The sequence below is a fragment of the Amphiprion ocellaris genome, chromosome 16, assembly GCF_022539595.1.
Source record: "Amphiprion ocellaris isolate individual 3 ecotype Okinawa chromosome 16, ASM2253959v1, whole genome shotgun sequence".
In the NCBI taxonomy this organism is placed as follows: domain Eukaryota; kingdom Metazoa; phylum Chordata; class Actinopteri; family Pomacentridae; genus Amphiprion; species Amphiprion ocellaris.
In genome coordinates, this window is record NC_072781.1 from 11175751 (window position 1) to 11196377 (window position 20627).

The 20627-nt window shown below is 40.5% G+C and overlaps 1 protein-coding gene across 1 annotated transcript; it reads right to left on the reverse strand.

Moving 5' to 3' along the window:
• Positions 1-19: 19 nt before the first annotated feature.
• On the reverse strand, positions 20-19209 carry LOC111578282 (metal transporter CNNM1). Its single transcript, XM_023284944.3, has 10 exons — positions 17684-19209; positions 11894-12037; positions 10606-10746; positions 10233-10402; positions 10008-10107; positions 7812-7957; positions 7101-7344; positions 4034-4138; positions 2518-2619; positions 20-2184 (listed from the first exon to the last, which is right to left on the reverse strand). Exons 1-10 carry the CDS (start codon positions 19152-19154, stop codon positions 2105-2107), a joined length of 2703 nt encoding a protein of 900 aa, XP_023140712.3. The 5' UTR covers positions 19155-19209; the 3' UTR covers positions 20-2104.
• Positions 19210-20627: the final 1418 nt, after the last annotated feature.

A 20627-nucleotide genomic window follows, 5' to 3' on the forward strand; every position in this document is an offset into this window, starting at 1 on the left:
AAAACAAGGCAGAGAAGAGTAGTAGTTCAGTAACTTTATTAATAATTTAATTATCCCTTGTGTAGAACATATGATCTATTTCTTGATATCTTTGGGTAACCTACTTATATAATCATCTGCGTTTACATTAGAAAATCTAACTTTGCTTATTTACCCCAAACAAACATCAGTCTTCACAAATATAAAGTAATGTAAATTCTCTAAAAGCATTCTGCTGAGAGTTTGTGATTCACACAAATCCTCTTACTCAGAGTTAGACGTCAGATGAAAAGGCTTCCTATTGCGTGTTCTTTGTATATGGCGGGGGTCGCCGTAAATAGCTTACCAGTGCAGTATCCTTTGTACTTACATGGCCTTACCAGGCAGAATGAATTAAATCACTGAGTGTCCACAAACATCACCTGTGTGTGCGTGTGCGTGTGTGTGCGTGTGTGTGTGTGTGTGCGTGTGTGCGCTTGGAGGGAGGTGGTGGCTTGACGTCAGTGTGTGTCATATTGCTTTCGTTTTTCATATCTCTGTCTCTTTCTGTCTGTTCAGCAGTGCCAAGATTTCACAATGCAGACCAGCACAGTCCACAAGGGACTACCTCGCATTATAAAAAGGATCAAATCATTATTTCATTATTGCAGTTCAAGATGATTTCTCGAACAATGGCTTCAAATTTTCCTTCAGTGAGCAGCATTCCTGTGCCTTATTAGCAACTGTTAATACTTTAAAACTACCTTTAATGTAGTCTGCAGCCTTGCTTTGTGTTTCTCTGTAATCGGGCAGCATTTATGGCCATTTTCTCGTCAACCTCAGACTGCTGCCTGTGTGAGATTCAATTTAAAACCTACTTAGGATTTCAGAAAGTCACAGACTGCACCTCAGCGGGGAGAAGGTACTGCAGACTGATATCCTATTCATGCATCCTTTTATATAAGCATGCATATGGTAAAAACAGGGTGCAACAGGGATAATTCTACAGTAAAAGCAGCATCAACAAACATGCAAAGTAGCATCTACTTCTTCAAGAATATCCATTTGGATCCCTAGACCCTAAGATCCAAAACCCCAAAACCCCTAGCTTATTTAAAATTGGTGTATGCAGCTTTAGTGACTGACCCTGTGAGAGATGAACTGTACATGAAAACTCACTAATGAAATTCACCAACAGTGTTCTGGTGAACACAATCGAACAACAGATTAATGTTAAAGCTGATAACACCAAGAAAAAAGACAAACAGGTGAAGGTGTTGGTTGGATAGAAATGCTCAAATTGTATCTATGCAGCTACATTTTAATGAGAGAACGTAGAAAACAGATGCAGGAAACATGCCTTTAAGATGACTTATATTGCTCTTTTTAAATTATTTTTTGTAATCCTGACACTTCCATATAAAAAATCAGGTACGTTTAAGGGTTGTCATTTTCAAAACTGTGCAGTTGCTGAGTGGTCAGTGGATACAACAAGCAGTCATTCAAGGTGAGAGTTAATTTATGGCTTTAAAAAAAAAAAATCATTTGTTAATCTCTTGTAAAAATTGTGCTCTTATCTGGTGGCTTTTTCTTCTTGTTCAATGGCTAGTGTGCTGCTTCGTGTCGGCAGTAGGTGGCACCATAATGGCAACATTTGGCCAGTTCCCTGTGCAAACAACATTTTCAGTATGTGGGAACTGCCTTATATTAACAATTAATTGCTTGATCAAGTAAAAGGTCAAAGCTGGCTCAGATGTAATAATCTAAGGACCTTGTTGGCTTCCATTTGAGAGATTTCAGTGACGCATTATGGCTCAAATGTGACGATTAAATGTTATGGAAACCACAAAAAGGTAACATGGACAAAGGTAGCACTAAACAAATGTGGCTAAAACCTACAGTCCAGTATAAGGCTGGATAAATCCAATACTGTTGTTTAGATTTGTCCAATTTTTCCAAGCAAGTCAGGCAGGAGAGGGCCCAAGTGTGTCAGCGGGGTCCTGAGTATCATCAATGGCTACGGCAGATAGGATGGCTCCATCTCTCAAAGGGAATAGGTGGATTGATGGAGCGGTGGTGGCTAATAGTGAGGATGATAAAGAGGAAGAGGACGTGTGCTTCATCCCTCTTCCTTAGTGTCACTGTGCTAGCTCGTCACCGGCGGCTGCTCTGAACCTTCCTCCAAACTCTTTTCTCCATCCCGAGACTTTTTCCTCCTCTTGTTACCTAGAAACAGAGGAGATCATACTGGTTAGAATCCCCCCCCCGAGACTATATAGCTGCATCACTTTTCTCCTCAGCTGCTTTACAAAACAGCACAGCTACAGTTTTAGCTGAATAAAACTAAATGAGTCATATTGCATCTGAGCCAACGAGGACAGCTGCATGTGGAGAATGTGCTCTGCAGGAAGCAGGAGGCTGCTGTGAGGGACGCGACACATCACCTGTTGCTAAGATACACCTGGCGCTGGTGCTGTGTCTGACATCAAAGCTGGGCACATCTGACAGTGCGCGTGGGTGTGCTGTGGCATCTGTGCTCATGACAAATTGCCCACTCACTTAATTTACGCAATAGCTTCTTTCCGATGTTCTCCTCGGAGCTGGACAGAGACAAAGAGCTGATGAGAGGGGAGGTGGATGGCTGGGAAACCGTAGGCACATCTGAAAGGGAAAGTTAGGAGAAAAGAAAGAAGGGAAATGAGATGTAGATTACGCTCCCCGCTGTTCCACCGTGAGTGGCACTGTAGAAAAACTGTCACTTTTATAGACTAAAAGACTTTTGGAGCTGGTGATGAAAGGCAGCCACTACAGCCCAAAAAATAATAGAACTCCCTTTATTCTCTGTCTCAAGTTCTCTCTTTTAAGAAAACACCATCATTAAGCAGCGTGACTCAGAGAGAGTTGAATGGGAGCACAAGAAAGGAACAACAAGCGTGCCTTCTGCCGAGATAACTGTGTGTTTACCTACTTCGGTGAGAAAAATATTTGAAATATGATGAAAAATAACTGACATCTAGCTTCACAAGCTACTGTTCTTGCCACACCAAGTAAAGCTGTAGCAGCAAAACTCCTGTGTGCATTGGACTGAACAAGAAGGCATATTCTTTTAAGATTCCCTCAGGTGAAAATGAGTTTTTGCCTTATTAATATATATGGTATTTTTATATATGCAAGAACTGCAATGATCGAAATAAGCAGTCAGTGTCATGGCAGAGCATTTGTGCCTTGAAAGTGCAGTGCACAGATGAATCTCAAGAATATGGGTTTCATACATAGGTGGCAAATGTATGGTACCATTTGTTGTGGAATAATATCTAGATCTCTATTTTTGACTTTTGTACAACAGACTAATCTCACATTACGATAGGCAGCAATCAGTCTGTAACTCTGAATACGTAAGAGTTTAGTTTTTCTGAAAACGACTAAACGTATAATCAGCTGATCATTAATAGACGCTTAACAGGTGGTTAATATATAAATAAATGCTAAGCTAAGAGCTTAAAATGGCTTTTACTTTCACACAATCTTATCAACATGCAGGGATAGGTTTTCTTTATAATTTTTCAACATGTGTGGCTCAATTACTTCAATATTTCAACTTTCCACTGTATAAAATAAAGTAGTTTTACAGTATTTATAGTAACTATAGTAGAGAGAGAGAGATGCAACTTAATAGATCTGCATATTTTAGACAAAACAATGGTGTAAAGTTACATCTAAGCTATTTTAAGGCAGGTATAGAATATTTTCCTAGACAACATCTGCGACACACATTGATGATTATTTAGGTTTTTAATCAATGATCGGAGAGGAAGTTTTTGAGAATTTGTGAAATACAATCCTTTGATATAGTTTAATTCCACTGTCTGAAATAAGTGCAGCATGTGCAATAAGCCTTATTTTTTATGTATATATTTTAGAGGTTTTGTTTTGTTTTTTATTTAAGTGCATAGACTAAGTAAGATATCAGTCAATGCATCATCTTGGTTTCGAAACCGCACTTTCTGGCCATTTTCTACTTTTGCAGATGAACAAATCACAGGTTTGAATGCAGGATGTACGCAGCACTACTCACCGTTCTCTCCATAACTTTCTGGTCGGTCCTCGTGGATGTAGGGAATCTCATCCATGCGAAGGAACACAGTATCATTTGGGCTCCTCTGTCCATCAGATTTACTGCCTGTGAGTAGAAAATTAGACCGAAAAACTAAATCCAAGTCACCATAGAACAGCAGCATGTTGGCAGCTCTGCCTATAGAGAGAGGTAGACAATTTACAATACATGAGGCGGTATTTTATTTGGGTTCAACAAAAGGTTAACTGTAACCAAATTAGGATTAAAAGTCTGAGGTTTGAATTCCAGCTAAAGATGAGCTACACCCAGTGAAGGAGATTTAATGAGTCAAATCTGTGGTGTTCTGATTGAACATAAAAATCTGACAGTAAATAACTACTCCTTTATTGACCACCATTGGAACCATCTGTCCGCTGATTTTTATTATTGACACAACCGAACACACACTAACAAACTGGGTGCCATGTCACATACTGCAAGACAGATGGTATGTGGGAAATCCTTTAAGCCTCGCGACCAGTGCAGATTGGTTCATGCCATATTTGCACCAGTTTTGAGAGTGACTCACCGTGGGTGCTTGATGTATATATAGAAGTCATTCTTTACTTATGTCATACATATAATAGAAAGCCATTATAATTGCTGTTTGTTCCAAGTTATGCCACACAATAAATGTGCGTGCTCATGAACTAGTATGACAACATTATGTACATTATTTTACAGAATAGCTAATCTTCTAATAGCTACCTGATAGACAATATCTTATATGTAGCCCCAATAAACATTCAACAACGTCTTCATTACTTCTCTCATTTTCATTTACTGCAGTAAATTACTGTAAAAACACAGCCAAATTCTAACATTAATGCATTTTTCCCCTAAAAACTGTAAAATCTGAAGCTGTTTTGGAGCCAAAAATAAAGAAGGTTGTTTACAGCAGGCAACTGTAAAAACCGACAATGTGAACTGAACAAAACATTTTCGTACAACAGCTTACAAAATACTGTTTCGAGCAGCAGCTTGACTGAGGCAGCTAAGAATATTATGGATTACTTTACACAGAGGCTCTCACAAAGGCCACTTTAATTTTTCTTTCCATTCTTTTTTTACATCGTTTGCTTATTGTTCCTGGGTTTCTAAAATATTTTTAATCGACTACAATCTCTAGTTTTCTTTTTTCTTCCTCCAGTTTCTTGTTTTTCTCCAAGAGTTTTTTCATGGCTTCCTGCATTTCCTTAATGTCTTTGTGCATTTATTTTTTTTTCATGTTTGGAAGCTTTGTCTTCCTGCTGCACACCCATAAACTCATCTTCCACCAGTTCTCTTTTCATCTCCAGTTGCTGGTTGTGCCTTTGGAGTTCTTTAACGTTTCCCATCAGTTATTTTTTGTCCCTCTTCAGGATGATTTTCTCTTCCTGGGAGTTCTTCTTCTTCTTCTTCAAGCCTTTCTTTTTGTCTTGCAATGTTTTCACATCAGCCTCATGGATGTTTCCAGCTTGTTGGATCATCTGTGGAGGGTTCTGGTCCTCCGCTGAGGCCTCATCTGTTTTATGTCTATTGGCCTTCAGCAGATCTTTCATTCCCATCTCTCTGATCTTCAGAAGATCCTTCAGCTTGCTGATCTCATGATTGCTGCTGTGGACTTCTTCTCCTTCTCATCCACCAGCTCTTTCATATACAGCTCCATTTCTTCGATATGGTCTTTCAGGTGGAAGATTTTGGTCCTGATAGCCTTAGATGCGCTTAGGAGCATATTTAGAAGTAAACTGCTGAAAACTATACCTGAGTGAGTCAGGGTCGTTGGATTTCTGTGTTGCTTGCAGTTGAGATACTTGTGCAAAGTAAATCCCTCTGTGAGATCTTTGACTGAAGTGCAGTGTACATTGTGCAAGAGTGCAGCTGTGTGTGCATTAATTCTGTTGTTGCAGGGAGTCTTTATGGCTTTTTACAGGAATGAACCAAACAGTCATCAGGTCACTGTGTTCGTGTCAAATAATTCCATGAATCATGTGTTGCTCCAGTCAGGTTTTTGGCCCTTTCCCTCCAATCTTTGTGTCAGAGCCTTTGAAGCTCCTCTTCCTCTTTAAATGAAGTCTCTATGAGTCTAATAAATTGCCTAATTGATACTGAGCCGCTTGCAGTGCCCTTAACAATGCTCATGCCTGAGCACAGGGTTTATGGAGGAAGTTGAGCATGAAGCTATTAAAGTGATGCATCGGAGAGGGAACGGAATGAAGAGACTGATGTCAGGTCGTAAAAGATTTTCATGCCACATGTTGACATCTGGTGGGGATAAGCGAGAGAAAGGAATTGCAAACTTTTGAAGGACAATGCTAACTGCCTGACACATGCGGGACAAATCAAAGGTAAAAACAACATAAATTATCTCATTAAGTATTGAGCCAGCATGTGCCATCCAGGTTTTTCCTTTAATATGTCACTCATTTTCATCTGGATTATAGCTGTCAATAGCTGATATTTTGCATCAGCTTTTGGGACTGATTGAAATAGACTCCAAAAAACTGAGTTTTCAGCATTTCCTTCAGAATATTATCTTTGTGTCAAAAGAACATGTTCATCATCAACATTTCAGCCTTTGGATTCAAATACTCCACAATAAAATCCACACAGAGAAAATAAAAAAAGTTTGCTGCCTTTTTTGGGATCTACCCTCATCAAACTAACCTCCTAAACCTCAATTTTTGTACCAAATTAATAGATATAGTCAGAATTAGTCTGAAAAATGGGAGCAAATAGGATATTATTCCTCTAAAGTATCCAAGGTGATATCCTCAATTTGTTCCTTTTGTTCCATCAGAAGTCCAAAACTGACTGACTGGTGTTGCAGAAGGATTTCAAACAGAGAAAGGAGACAAAGAGTTACATTTTAGCTGGACTGGAGTCAATATTTGTCGTGTGTGTGAAAAATCACTTTGATTCGACTTCCAGTGAACTATTTAATTAATTACTGACTAAAGATTTCAGCCCCACCACCAGCTCATCACAGTAACATAAACACAATTTGCTTGAGCTGCCATATAGTTACAAAAGCATGCGTGCTACTTACGAACGATACGGTTCCTCTCGTTGAGCTGGGAGGTGTTGCGAAGGCCACCGTGGGGGTGGAGGTGTGCGAGGCGTGCCAGCCCCAGACGGGTGTGGGTGTGGGTGAGGGGGAGGGCGATGCTGTGTGAGCGAGCCTCTGGGACCGGAGGCCTCCCTTTAGCGTCGGCATCCACGGGGTCCGGCGTCTGAGGGGAGCTGTCCATCCTGGTGGCCGTCATGGCGTTCTGGTAGTGGTTCCGAGTGATCTGTGGGCACCAACAAAGCAAATAATATCATGAGTATGCATGAATGGTTGCCCTTTATATCTAACCTCAGTGCACGAGGGCAGGCGGAAACACGGATTGTACTGGGTGAAAGGGGAGGAGAGGTGAAGAAAGAGGGCGCATTCATCATTTAAGGCCAAATATTCATGGTTGAAATGGAGCTCAATTATCCCTGGTGATTAAAGGAAAGAGGGCGTATGGAGGGAGAGTGAGAGACAGGATGTCTGTGTTCAGTCAGAATCAGGGATTAGGACATATCAAAGGCAAATGCTGCAGCAGAGGAAGAGAGTGCATTTTGGGAAAATTCTGAAGATTAAATGGAAGGATCTTAAAAGAGCAGTTTCTCGGTACCAATTTTTCCCTTCAGTGCACAGGAAATTAGAGATTTAATTGAGTTTATAATAACAGTGTTTCTGGGTTGTGTGTGAGTAGGCATTTATGTTTGTAACCTTGATGATCTGCAGGTCTGTGAGCTGCCGGACTGAGTAGTCTGGTAAATAGACGCCTCCTCCTGCAGCGAGCTGCCCCACGCTGCCTCCACTCAGTAATGAATCCGACTGGTTCAGACCGCTGCCTCGAGAGCTGAACCTCTGACCTGAACACAACAGAAGAAGGTATACTTTTAATTGCATATTTTTAAATACATCTTTTCCATTGGGTCAAGCACTATTTTCAGAAAATGTTTCTGCAGCCAAATCAAAATGTGTCTCTGTATTCTAAATTCCCCGACCTGCTCATTATCAGAAATTATGGAAAACAGTCTTGTATTGTATTTCTGAGTTCATTACAACTAAATCAGAATTTAACAAATATCAAAACTCATCTGAAGTATAGCAAGTTTCATTTTGAGCCGTTGCGTTGTAGCTAACGATACTCTTTACTCGACTATATGCAGTGTTGGAAAGTGTTTTTTAGTTTAGTTAAAATGAGCATGAGCATGTTTACAAAAACCATTTAAACCACTTGGATATGTGTTGTTGGATAGTTAAGAGTATATAAAGTGATGGCCACCTGTGGCAAATTAAGCTGTCACTAATATCTGGAAAAGAATAATCACATTTTGGCACAAAGAGTTCCTTGACAGATGCACTTTTTACATTTTATTGACATAACTTTGTCAAATTTAACACTTTGGGTATGGGAATCCACTGAGGAAAAACCTGATCTTCAAGACCAATGCAGTAAGGGACAAGTATATTTATAGCATACAGCTTAAGACTTTATATTCAAGCATCTCTTTCAATAAATATATGAAGTAAGTACAATAGATAACAGTTTACTCAATTTTTCCAGCCTACAAACAGGCCCTAATTTAAAACAGATATTTTCTTAGTTATATTTAGAGAACCACGTAAAACTCCAGCAGTGTGTTCTACTTGGACGAGGCTTCCTAGCATTATATTTGTTTATGTGGTACAACTTTTCATACCCACTCAATCAGTTAAAAATAACTTCTTGTGGTCGAGTATTTCATTTTAAAAAGTCTTCTAAATGTTTTATGTTACTGTAACATGCGCCTACATATGGTTCAGAAAAAATCACTAGACTTCTACGTTACCTTTTTTTTTTAAAATGTGTGTTTAAAGATGGGATTTTTCATGACGGCTTGATTTTTTATTTCAGCTCACCCATAATCAGAAACTGTTTGTCCAGTACTGCAGATTCTGAATCAATGGCATGATGAAAAAGTAACTGTGAAAATATCAGGTTTTTATTTTTAATAATTCATGACTGTTATTTAAACAGCCTCATATTTCAATGTGTGAAAAAATGTGTTAAAAGTGGGTCACCAGGCATTTTTTTTTTTTTAAAGAGAGAGCAAATCAGGTATGGTTGAGCATAAATTGTTCTAAAAAATCTGATGATTTGAGATGGAATGACTGATAGGAGAACAATATACGAATATATATAAGATATATTATATATTAATAATAATAACATGCTCTGTAAGAAAGCAGTGAAAATGCAGGAATTTCAACCGCAACCATAGATCTTCAGTTACTTTTAAAAGACGATGGACATTTATGCAGGTAATTTCCATTCACCTACATTTGCATTGTTCTGAGCTGCCTCGTTGAATGACAATAAATGCTATCCCTATCAGATCTACAGGAGAGTGATGACTCAGAAAAACAGTAAAAAAAAATCTGCTCTTTTGAGATGTGATACTTTCGCAGCTGCTTATAAGAAAACTCTTAATTCTGCAACGTCCTAAGAAGGGATTTTCACATTTTTAATGGGGTCTCCGGAATAGCTTTAAGCTCATCCTGAACGTCTCACGTACAAAAATGTGCACAGAAACCACCACAAGAAATGAGAGAAAGAGAGAAAGACAGGCTTTCTGCTTGCTCTGCAGTCTTAGCTGGATTTCATATAATCCTGTGCAGGTCATGTCCTTCCACTGGGAAATTCTTTCAAATCACGTCTTTTAATTACTTACTTCCCACGGCCGCCGCCACTGCTGCTGTTGCTACTCTTGGAAGCGGACGCTATATACAGACACTGGGTGGCATTTGGACAGGAAAAATGCTTCCACCCCTGTTGCATTGCATCATTTTTGCTGCACTGTCATCATCATCACCCTAAACCTCACTGATTCCTCTAGAATTATTCATGTGTATTGCTTTTTGCATGCGCTAACTTACCAAAAGGCAGGGGTGGAATGAGCGCTGGCATCCCATAATAGGAAAACGCTCCATTTTCGAACCGAAGAGCCTCCTTTCCTATCTCTACCTCCACCCGTCCCTGCAACGTTAACACAGCCAGTTGCATTGATTATACATGTGAACAGTTGTTTGGAGATCTAATGGAGCCTCCCACACGTAAGGAGTTGTCACAATGCATCTTTAACAGGCTTTTTGTAAGTTTACCTGCAGGATCAGGATGAAGTAGTCAACAGGTTTGTTTCTCTGGAAGAGGTAGTGTTGAGGAGCGTGTTTGCTCTTGGGGTTGAATTTGAGTTCCTGCACAACGCTGGGATGCTTGATGAGACGCAGCAAAATTTTTTCTGACAGGTGACACGACCTAAAAGGCTCCACCTCTGCGAGATGGATTGGTGTAGACACATGTACAAGCACACACACACACACACACACACACACGCAAGAAAGCAATGTAAAAGAGAGTCAAAGAAAGAACACCGAGTTCCTCATCACACGTCCTTATCCTCAATCTATCCAAGAATCCACCGAGCGAACCTAAACTGCTCTGCATGCAGACACGTGTAAACGCCCCCAGTGCTACCTGTTGCCAAGAAGCGGTGTGTTGCGAGCAGCAGCTGGGGCGAGATCTTCACCTTCAGCTCATTTTCTGCCAATTTGAAGATGGAGAAGTCCTGCTGTTTCCGTTCGTGGTTGGACACTCGCCTTTTGGTCCGGTTATCAGCTATGAACAAACACAGGCTGCAAATCATACAAAGTGCATAGTGTACAATGCAGATTTAACAGATCGCACATGCTCTGATCCAAGCTGAGAAGGGAAATATGACACTCTTACTGATTAGATTTGCCCCACTAGATGTGCTACATGAGTGCAGCAGTTTTGTTGGAGAATTAGTAACTATTTTGATGTGCCACTGACCTAATTAGCTGGTGCAGCTGCTGTATATGCAACATACTTAGTTTATTAAAGTACAGCTGCATATAGCCTGAGCTTATTCTGTGCTGTCAACAGACCTCTGATTGATAAAATCGACTTATCTTCTGCAGATGCGAGGAGTATTAACTATACTATATTCCATTAAATACATCAGAACGGCAGTGGGAACAGCTGGTGCTATAAAGGCCTGAAGAGCAAAGTCTGGAGAGATTAGCTCCCCTGTGCTATATTTATTCACACGCATAATTATGCACACACACTCAGACACGCACACAAACACAAGTGCACCGGTGACAAAGACTCTTTCAGACACTCTGCATGCAATTAAAACTGCAGCACACTTCAAAATTTTATGTCCATGGCTTCTGGGAGCAGCAGTGTTTGTGGAAACATTCACTAGAACATTTTAGTCTAATTGTGGCAGGGAAATAGTAAAACTCAGCCAGTGAAAGATAGTACAGACAAGATTAGATCTGGAACTAAGGGAGTTCGACATTTGAATGACTCTCTGTTAAGAGCCTTTCCAGGCAATTAAAAATGAGCGGATTATGGTGATTATCTGTGCGACCGGGTCATTTATTCCCATTATTTAATTATGCATCAGGAAAGAGCTGGGAACAACAGGGGAGGGAGACTTGGAATCAATAGTTTCATGGCAAAACAGGAGAGAAGATGTATAGAAATGAAATCACAATGTACTATTCATACTCCAATTGTGCTTGTAACATCCCTAATTATTGATATGCAAATAGATGCTGTTCATGGAGCATTTTCCAGTAATGATGTGGACACAGCTGAACAGACTCTGTCAGCTGCTGAGAGAAAATCCATTCAGCATGGCAGCTGGAAATAATGACCGAAAAAATTGATTCACAGCTAATGTAACAGTGATTTTGTAAACTCAGGACGTGATGATGACTGTGCTTATACGTACTGTACAGGTCTGTCTCGTCCACGATCTCAGACTTGATGATCTCCTCTATGACATCCTCCAGGGTGACGATGCCCATCACTTCATAGAAGGGGTCTCCCTCCCCTTCGCTGTTCACCCTCTGCACCACAGCCAGGTGGGATTTACCTGCAGTCAGCAGGGAAAGGAAAAGAGGTAAGTTTAAATGTTTTTCAAAATGTGAGCTCAAGCCAAAAAAAGTGTGCATACAAAGAGATGAGAGAAAACGTCAGCGGATAAAAATAACTCGAGTCAACAGCCTCCAACTGGATGTGTGCAGTCAAGATGAAAATCAGCATTAATAAACCAACTGGAGCTGAGAGGCCATAAAAAGCAGGAATTTTGATATTATTTTAAAGTCAGGATTGCCCTTGTGTGTTTTTATGCATGACTCAGACGAGAAGAGAGTGGACATTTGGGGGGATTAGACTGGAGACACTTTGACAGTTGGTAAGACTTGGGCCTTACGTAAACACTGCGATTACGCAATCAGTCTGGGGATGCCTGCATCTGCTGAATAAACTGCCCATGCTGCTGCCACCTCTGTAAACACACAAAACATCTCACACACACACACACACACACACACACACACACACACACACACACACACTTTTACACATCCATAAGCAAACCGCTCCCACACAGAGCTCCCACTCACTAACTGTTTAGCCGAACACGACAAGCCTGCCAGATACAATGACGGAGCTCGCCAGCAGCCTCTCTGCAGTGAGTCCACAAAGCCAATGTGACAAGAAGTGAGCACCACAAGGAGAGGAGAACCACGAATTGTAGACTTTTCAACAGATTTTTTTACATTTTAGTTATTTTAAAAATCTGCTAAGGTACTCAATGTACATTTTTGCCTTGTTAGTATAAAATTATCCCCATCTGCTGCGCTTACGTCAACACACGACACAATTTAATGACCGGATAAGTTATCTAACCAAAATTCATGATGTCACTAGAACACAGATTTCGACATACAAACAGTCTCCAGCCTTCCTTTGAGCAAAATCTGTGGCTCATGCGAGATGGGCCGATTTAGGGGATCACTGCCAGGGGATAAAATGGATCAAATGCTTTAATCCACTGCGACAAGAAAGGAAAAAAAAAAACAAAAAAACGCTGATTGACTGACAGGCAGCCATCTCCAATCACGTAGCTGTGGCCGTGTGAGCTTGGCTGAGACGGCGAGGTCGTTCCACCTGTCTGAAGAGCTCAGGTGAGTCAGACGTGGATTCGCCCTCAGCTGCTGATGTTGCCCGGGAACCACATTACATCATTCATATGTTACATAATGCTCTTGCAGAACGACACACACTTAACCAGACACGCAGACACACACACGCCTGAGGCAAAACTGGGTCCTCCATGGATGTCCCTTTTGTGAATGTTTCTGTTCTACCAGTTTCCCACGCTACTGATGTCTATATTTGAAATCCATGTGTTGTTTTAGATTGCGCATCTGATTGTACATATTTTTCTGTCTGTATTTTTTGCAAACATTTTTTTCTAGCAGACAGAGCATCAAAATATCCTGTTAAGTAACAGAAAATAACCATTTCATAGAAATACTGTAGTTTTTTGTGCTTAAAATACATTTTCTTGCATTACTTTTACATAAGATCGTGTCTGTTTTAATTAATGAAGTGTTTTTACGTGTGAAAACAAACAATGAAATTACATATATCTATATATAGTATTATGATATATGGTGAATATAATGATAAACTTTATATATAATGATAAAAACTTATCAATTCACAGATGGACAAAACTTGTAGATATTATGCATTGATGAAAACACGTCAATTCAACATTTTTGTTGGAAAGTTTCCAGTTTTGACAATATCGCTCTCATTCATCAAACAAAGTATGGGTAAATTACAGAATAAATGCTTACTTTTCTATGAATTGAACTTAATGAACTAATTAATTTAATTCTGCATTTACAGTAAATTAAATAAACTATAATTAAACTTGAATTTAACAGACCTGAATTTATCTATTAAGTAAAACATAAATATTTGACAAATCATGATAAATTTGTGAATGCATTTTGACAGACTTTTTAAAGTAAAAATATATTTTTTCTTTAATTTTATGTAATTAATAATTCAAAAAATCTAAATTTTATGGTTTAACAGTTGCAGGTTGTTAATATTTGTTTTTGTAATGGCATTGATAATTTTGTTTATTTAAAAAATACAGAAAAAAATGTAAAATTCTATAAAATTTCAGTTGTATTTTATTTTTTTAAGGCAATTATTTTTCACCCTGTTTTACATATATATGTACATACAACAGCTTAAATTTAAACTGTGGCTACATTCCATGACTTGTTTTATGCTGAGATATAGGATTGTATTGTTTAGTGGTTACTCAGTAAAAGTGTATGCAGTAACTAAAAGTCTGAGGTACTTACACAACAATACAGAGAAAAAATATTGTATTTTCTAATCTATTACTTTCATAGTTAGTGTTTAGATGAGGATTTTCCATGCAAAACATTTGATCACTTCATATAATATTAAGTTTATTGATATCAAATTAGCTATCCAGCAGTATGATGCAATTAAAAGAGGACCACCAAGACCACAATCAAAGCTCTATTACATATTGAGGCATTAATAATTGTGATCCAATAACATAATAATGCAGTCAGGGCTTTTGTGGATAACTTAAGTACATTTTGTTGCTGATACTTCTTTTACTTTTATTCAAGTCTAATTTAGAATGTAGCATTTTAATGTAATCCAGTGTTACTGTAGTGGGGTATTGCAATTTTTTTACTCGAGAAAATTCCTTTCTTGTCAAACCCCACAGCATTTTTTATGTTTCTCATAAAAGTTTCATGCAATGAAAGCCTAAATGCATGAAGAGTATATATACCATGTAAACTGATGTTTGTGCAACAGACCAGAAAGTACATATTTGTATGGTTCCACAGTTTTTGTGCTTCAGGCCCCACGCTTCAACACATTCAGTTTAATTAAAGTGCCAAGTCTCAGCTTAATATAGAAGTAACCGTGTATGAGATACATAGTTAAGCTGCTCTGAAAGTAGAGTGCAGCTCAATCAGACTGAGATCAGGTGACATTTAGTCATTCGAGGATGATCTACCTCTTCACCCTGAGGAGCACTTTGGTTGCTTTGATTGTGTATTTGGAATCATTGTCCTGCTGAATGATGAATTATTGATGCATGTCCACACACAGAATTCTCCTGTGTATCTCTGTATTCATCATTTTGCTTGTGTCAGCAGTGAAACCATCAATAAACGACAGTGCGACAGTTCTCCTGGCAGCCACGCTTGTCCGAGATGTAACAGAAGCATCACCATGTTTCACAGATGAGATGCTGCGCTGTGAGTCACAAATTGTTCCTTTTTCTTCTCCACACTTTCCTCTTTCATTTTGAACGCGGCTGATTTTTGTTTTATCAGTCAATAGACCTTCTTCATACAACTCTAGTGATCGTTTTTAGTGTGATCTGTGCATTCTCGACATGCTGTGCAGTCATAAAGTGGGTTTTCTTCACCATGCAATTGATCTTCTGGTCACTCTCAAGTTGAACAGCTCATTTGACATGTTCAAGATTTGCTTTGTGAACATGCTTATTAAAAAATATACCAAACTGTTGACTTTCTCAACTGTAGATCTTAACACGAGGATAACATGGAAGCAACTTGAAAGTTTGCACATGTAATGACAATATATGGACCTCTATGCACGCCAGTTTTTGTGCGAAATAGTCACCGTTTCGGCATTTCAAAATAGCAAAAAAAACTGGCATTGACTTATACGTGCCACACATCATATTCTACTAATATTTAAGGCCTCAAAAGTTGGTCAAATGTTAACCAATGAATGTATTTTTAGTAGGAATCATGAATGCATCCATATTTGTATGCAATTACAGGAACTTTCTGGGACCCTCATTTGGAAATTTTTGCGCTTTTTTCTATTTTCAAGGGCCAGTAATTTAAAAGTTGGCCTCTACTGGAGCTATTTAATCATTTGGAACCACTGGAAACTATTTTGTCTATGTTCAGACCAAATTTAATGAATCCAGGAGATATGTTTCAAAAGATGCTGAACAACTGATGTGGCCTAATAACATGTTTTTTGGAAACAGTTGATATTCTCATAATTAAGCTAAAATATATTACAGAAAATAATTTTCTGTAAAACTCGGGAAGCAACATATTTACTGAATTCTGTCTCATCTGACATGGATTGACCCTGATGTAAACATATTCAAATCAAAGCTGGAGCTGAAATATCCATTTATTTCTAACTTAATGTGCTAAAGATATATATACATAATACTAACTGTCAAAAAATTAGCCATCTGGGCTGCGTTTTCCGGGTAGTATTTCTACAGTTTGCAGCGCTCCCTTCCATTTTAAGATGACATGTTCATTCTCTTCTCTAACCCTCGGCCCATCACCCGTCTCAGTGAGACATCATCACAGCTTCCAGCCAGGCTTCCTGAACAGCAGGAGCCCTTAGTTCATGAGAGCAAAGGAGGAAGGAGGCGAGAGGGGAAGGGAAAGGTTGGAACTGAATTTTTCATGGTCGCTCTGCAGGCTTAGATGGCGACGACCCACAGAGAGGAAGGAACTTCAAAGTCACCGTGGGCTGGCAATTAAGCGCACACAAACAATGTAAAGGTGAAGCCTTGACTTCACCTTTCCACCTTATTTACAAACAACACACAATACAGGAACACTGTGGAAATCACAGGTCAGAGGTCAGTGCATGGATCAGTTGTGCCTCACTAAAGCTATCTGTCATAATTCTGCACAAGATGAAACAAAACCTTCTGCCCTGTAAGTGGCAAATTTAATTCATGACCTTGCTGAAGTCAGCAGCTGCCTCCAACTGACGTCTACTGAGCTCTCTTTGTCAATGAAACAGCTTTACATCTTAATCCCTACAACATGAACCAAAGTCAATGAAATCTTTACGTAACAGCTGTGCCAGTAGCCTCTCATATGTCTCTTTTTTCACCAGAGCAGCCTGAACTGTTTGCTACAGAACATTGATTCTGAATCATATTAAATGTTATCATCACCACTGAATGGGCTCCCCCAGGGAGAGGAGACACTTTTGCTCGAGAGTGAACAGATGCTATCACTGCATGTTTGTGAGCGATGGAGTGCTGTAATACTGTCAATTTACTTATCAGCAAAGATGGTTATCAGGCAAGAGGTGTGTGCATCAGAGAGAGACAGAGTGGTTGGACTGATTGCATCTGCTGCCACTGGAGTGAAGAAAAATCCTGCAAAACTCCTTTTTGATATGACACTAAAGTTTGGAGATGATAAATACTAAACATGTAAAGCCAGGCATTGGTGGTAGGTGAAGTTGCTGTCATGGGAAAATGACTTAAATCTCTCTCATCGCATAAATTCTTAAGATAACCCCCGTTCTGATCCTTGGCAGCCTCTCACCTCTGGTTGAACCAAACTCACTGTGTGACACAGTATCAGATTCCACATATGGCTCTCACTGCTCTTGGGATCAAAGGACTTTACTGGCAGGCCCACTGAGCCACTGGGTTGATGTGAACACTGACTTCTTCTCTGAAAATGTAGTTTTTAAGTGCACAGTCACTTCAAAGCACATTTAGCTTCTATGTGGAAGGAGGTTACGTGAGATTGTTCATAACATATGGTGCCTCACAGATTGAACAGGGACTTCTTCGTCATATATATAATTTCAGGACATGCAAAAACAGTGGACGCACAGGGAGATGTGCAGTTACCTCTCTTGAATTCCTCCAGCATCACATCCAGCTTGGTGTCACTGAAGACGCAGTGCATGGGATGCTTGTAAAACTGAGTGATTGTTTTCAGAGGAGTGCAGTCATCGGGATCCACGAAGGCCAAGTCTTTTACAAACAGGATGTCCACTATGTTGGACCTATCGTTCTCGTACACCGGGATGCGTGTGAAACCGCTCTGCATCACGTCTGACATGGTGCAGAAGTCCAGCACGGCATCCGATGACAGCATGTAGCAGTCTGACAGCGGGGTCAGCACGTCCTCTACGGTCTTGGTCCTCAGCTCCAGCGCGCCCTGGATAATGTTGAGCTCCTCTTTGACCAAGTCGTGGTAGGGGTCTGTGACGCGCAGCATGGCCACCAGCTTCTCCCTGGTGTAGAAGCTGCTGATCTCCTGGTGCAGCATGATGTCCAGGATCTTGGAGACCGGGTAGGCGATGGGGAAGAACACCAGCATGAGCAGGCGGGTGGCGCAGAGCGTCTTGGAGGCGATGGCGAGGCTGTGCCTGGACGCCACGGAGTGAGGTAAAATCTCTCCAATAAAGAATATCCCCAAAGTGCATGAGGCAGTTGATAGAGCAGTCATTCCTAAAATCTGGCACATCCACACCACGAAGCATGTGTTTGTAAGCACGTTGCCCAGCACCACAGTGCAAAGGATGTAGTTTCCGTGTTTACGCACGGACTCGATTTTCCGTGCGTATTTCTGTTCCTTCTCAGTTCCACTGTTCTGGAGGACCCGCAGCTCCACGGGGTCCAGGGCCAACATGCTGATGTTCAGCCCGCTGCAGAGCGCAGATAGTCCCAACAGTAGCACCGAGACCCCCGCCTGGAGCCAAACATCTGCCTCCGGGGGTCTCTCCACCACCGCCAGCCAGAAGTCTTTGGTGCTGAAATGCTCCCATTTTACTCCATCAAAGGCGCACATGGAGTAGTATTTGATCACCTCGTCTCTGCGCAGGTCTTTGGCGAGCAGCTCCACCAAAACGGAGTTGTGACTTGAGGTGGACCTGAAAGAGCCCAGCAGCTCGATGTCAGAGCTCCGGGCATTCTCTTCCTCGCAAGGGTTTCCTCTGGAGCGCTGCCGCCTCTCGGCATCCCCGCTGTCCTCACCTGGCTCCTCTATGAAGGCGATCCACGGAGCGGCAGGTGCTCCGTCGGGTCTGCCGCTGCCGTTCTGGCTGTTGGGATGCTCGGTAGCTGGGGATGCGGAGTAGTAAACCCTCAGCATGAAGCGGGTCCCCTCGGTGGCTCTCAGTATCCCATCCTGCACGGACAGCTCTCCGCTCTGCGTGTCTTCGGGCCGGACGCCGAGCAGCGCCGCTGTCGGTGCCGGCAGGGAGGAGAGGGTGACAGTGAGGAGAAGGAGGGAGAGCCGGCGCGGATGCAGGATGCAGCAGAGAGCATCCGCAGCATCCGCAGCCATCATGCTGAATGAAGTACTGAAGGACATGGGAGAAGTGGGTCACGTGGTGTGCGGATGGGATGGATGGAGCAGCTGGGTGGTTTGTTACACAGAGAGGGAGGGGAGGGGGGCACCTTAAATATAAATGACAAGCCCTGACGTAGGCCTGTCTTATTTGCTTTCTGCCCCCTTCTAAAAATAGAAGGCAGGAAATGCCCAATCATGAATGATGAATGTGATACAGCACTTTAAAAGATCCTCAGTAGGATAAAGAGCGGACATATTTCACAGGAAATTTCAACTAAAGCGAAAAATACCTAACAAAAAAGCAACAGCATAACAACAAAACGTGTGTGTTTTCAGCACCAGGATGGAGGTAGCGATATTACAGCTTTTCCCTCTTTTTGCTGCGTTGAAGTCGCCACAAGGTGGCAGTCTAATCAGCTGTTTTACTGCAGCCCAGTTGTAAAAAGCTCTGCACATGCTGCTTAATGCAGTTCAGACCTGAGAATTGGCAAAGATTAATAAGTTCGAATTTATATTTTTCCCGAGAAAGGATTCTGCTTGCAGATTTAGCACCTTTTAAACAATTAAAAAATATTGTTTCGATCTGTTAACATTTTTTGGAAGAAAACATTTGGATCCTGCAACTTTAAAATGGGTCATCACGTTCAACTTTTATGTTTCTATATAAAATGTTACAGCCAACATAAAGGTGGACCTGTTAATGGGGTCGCTATTGATGAATTGTGAATGTTAATGGGCAAATAAACAGAGAAAAAGGGATCAGTATATATTATCTAAACATAATCAAATCCCACAGGACAACACTGAATACAACCAGGCTGCAGATTTTATTGCTATTGTTACTATTATTATTATTGCTATTATTATAATTATTCATATTTTGCTGTTGGGATCACTGATCAGCTCCCCTTTAAATACAGTGAAGTCCTCGAACATGAGTTCTCTGACTGAAGTCTGTCGGATTTACGAGGCAGAAAGCTGAAGGTGAGAAACCAGAGCTGCCAAGTCTTAAACACTCTCTGCTCTCCATTAGCCACAGACTCACCATAAAATTTGAAAAGAAGAAAAAACGACTTTGAGCACAAGAACAAAACAATGATTACACAAATTATCTGGACTCTGAGGACTGAAATAGCTCCAAGGATTACAGACTGTCACTGGAGCTGACACATTAAAACATCTTGGATAACTTTCCCATCGGATAAAATCCAAACATGCTCCCAAGATTTAGTTGACTAATCAGAAATGTTTCAAACCGTAATCAAAAAAACTAAAACTAAACTAAATCTGCATTCTTTTATTTTAATATTCTGTTGATGGATGTCGACTGTAATAACAAACACTGGGGTTGGCCGAATAAATTTAAACCCAGGCATCAGTTGTTTTCCCAACGAAAATCACTCATGATGCTCTAAAGAACATTTCCACTAAACTGTTTCACTTTATTAAGTTGTAAAACATCAATAGTAGCCTGTGTTTAAAGAACCTGTTTAA

Excerpts from the sequence above, each read along its gene's own strand:
- LOC111578282 (XM_023284944.3), bottom strand. The coding sequence starts at position 19,154 with ATGTCCTTCAGTACTTCATTCAGCATGATGGCTGCGGATGCTGCGGAT. Across the intron at positions 7,345-7,811 it reads CAGACCTGCAGATCATCAAG|ATCACTCGGAACCACTACCA; the intron begins GTTACAAACATA and ends TGGTGCCCACAG. Across the intron at positions 2,185-2,517 it reads GAAGCTATTGCGTAAATTAA|GTAACAAGAGGAGGAAAAAG; the intron begins GTGAGTGGGCAA and ends CTCTGTTTCTAG.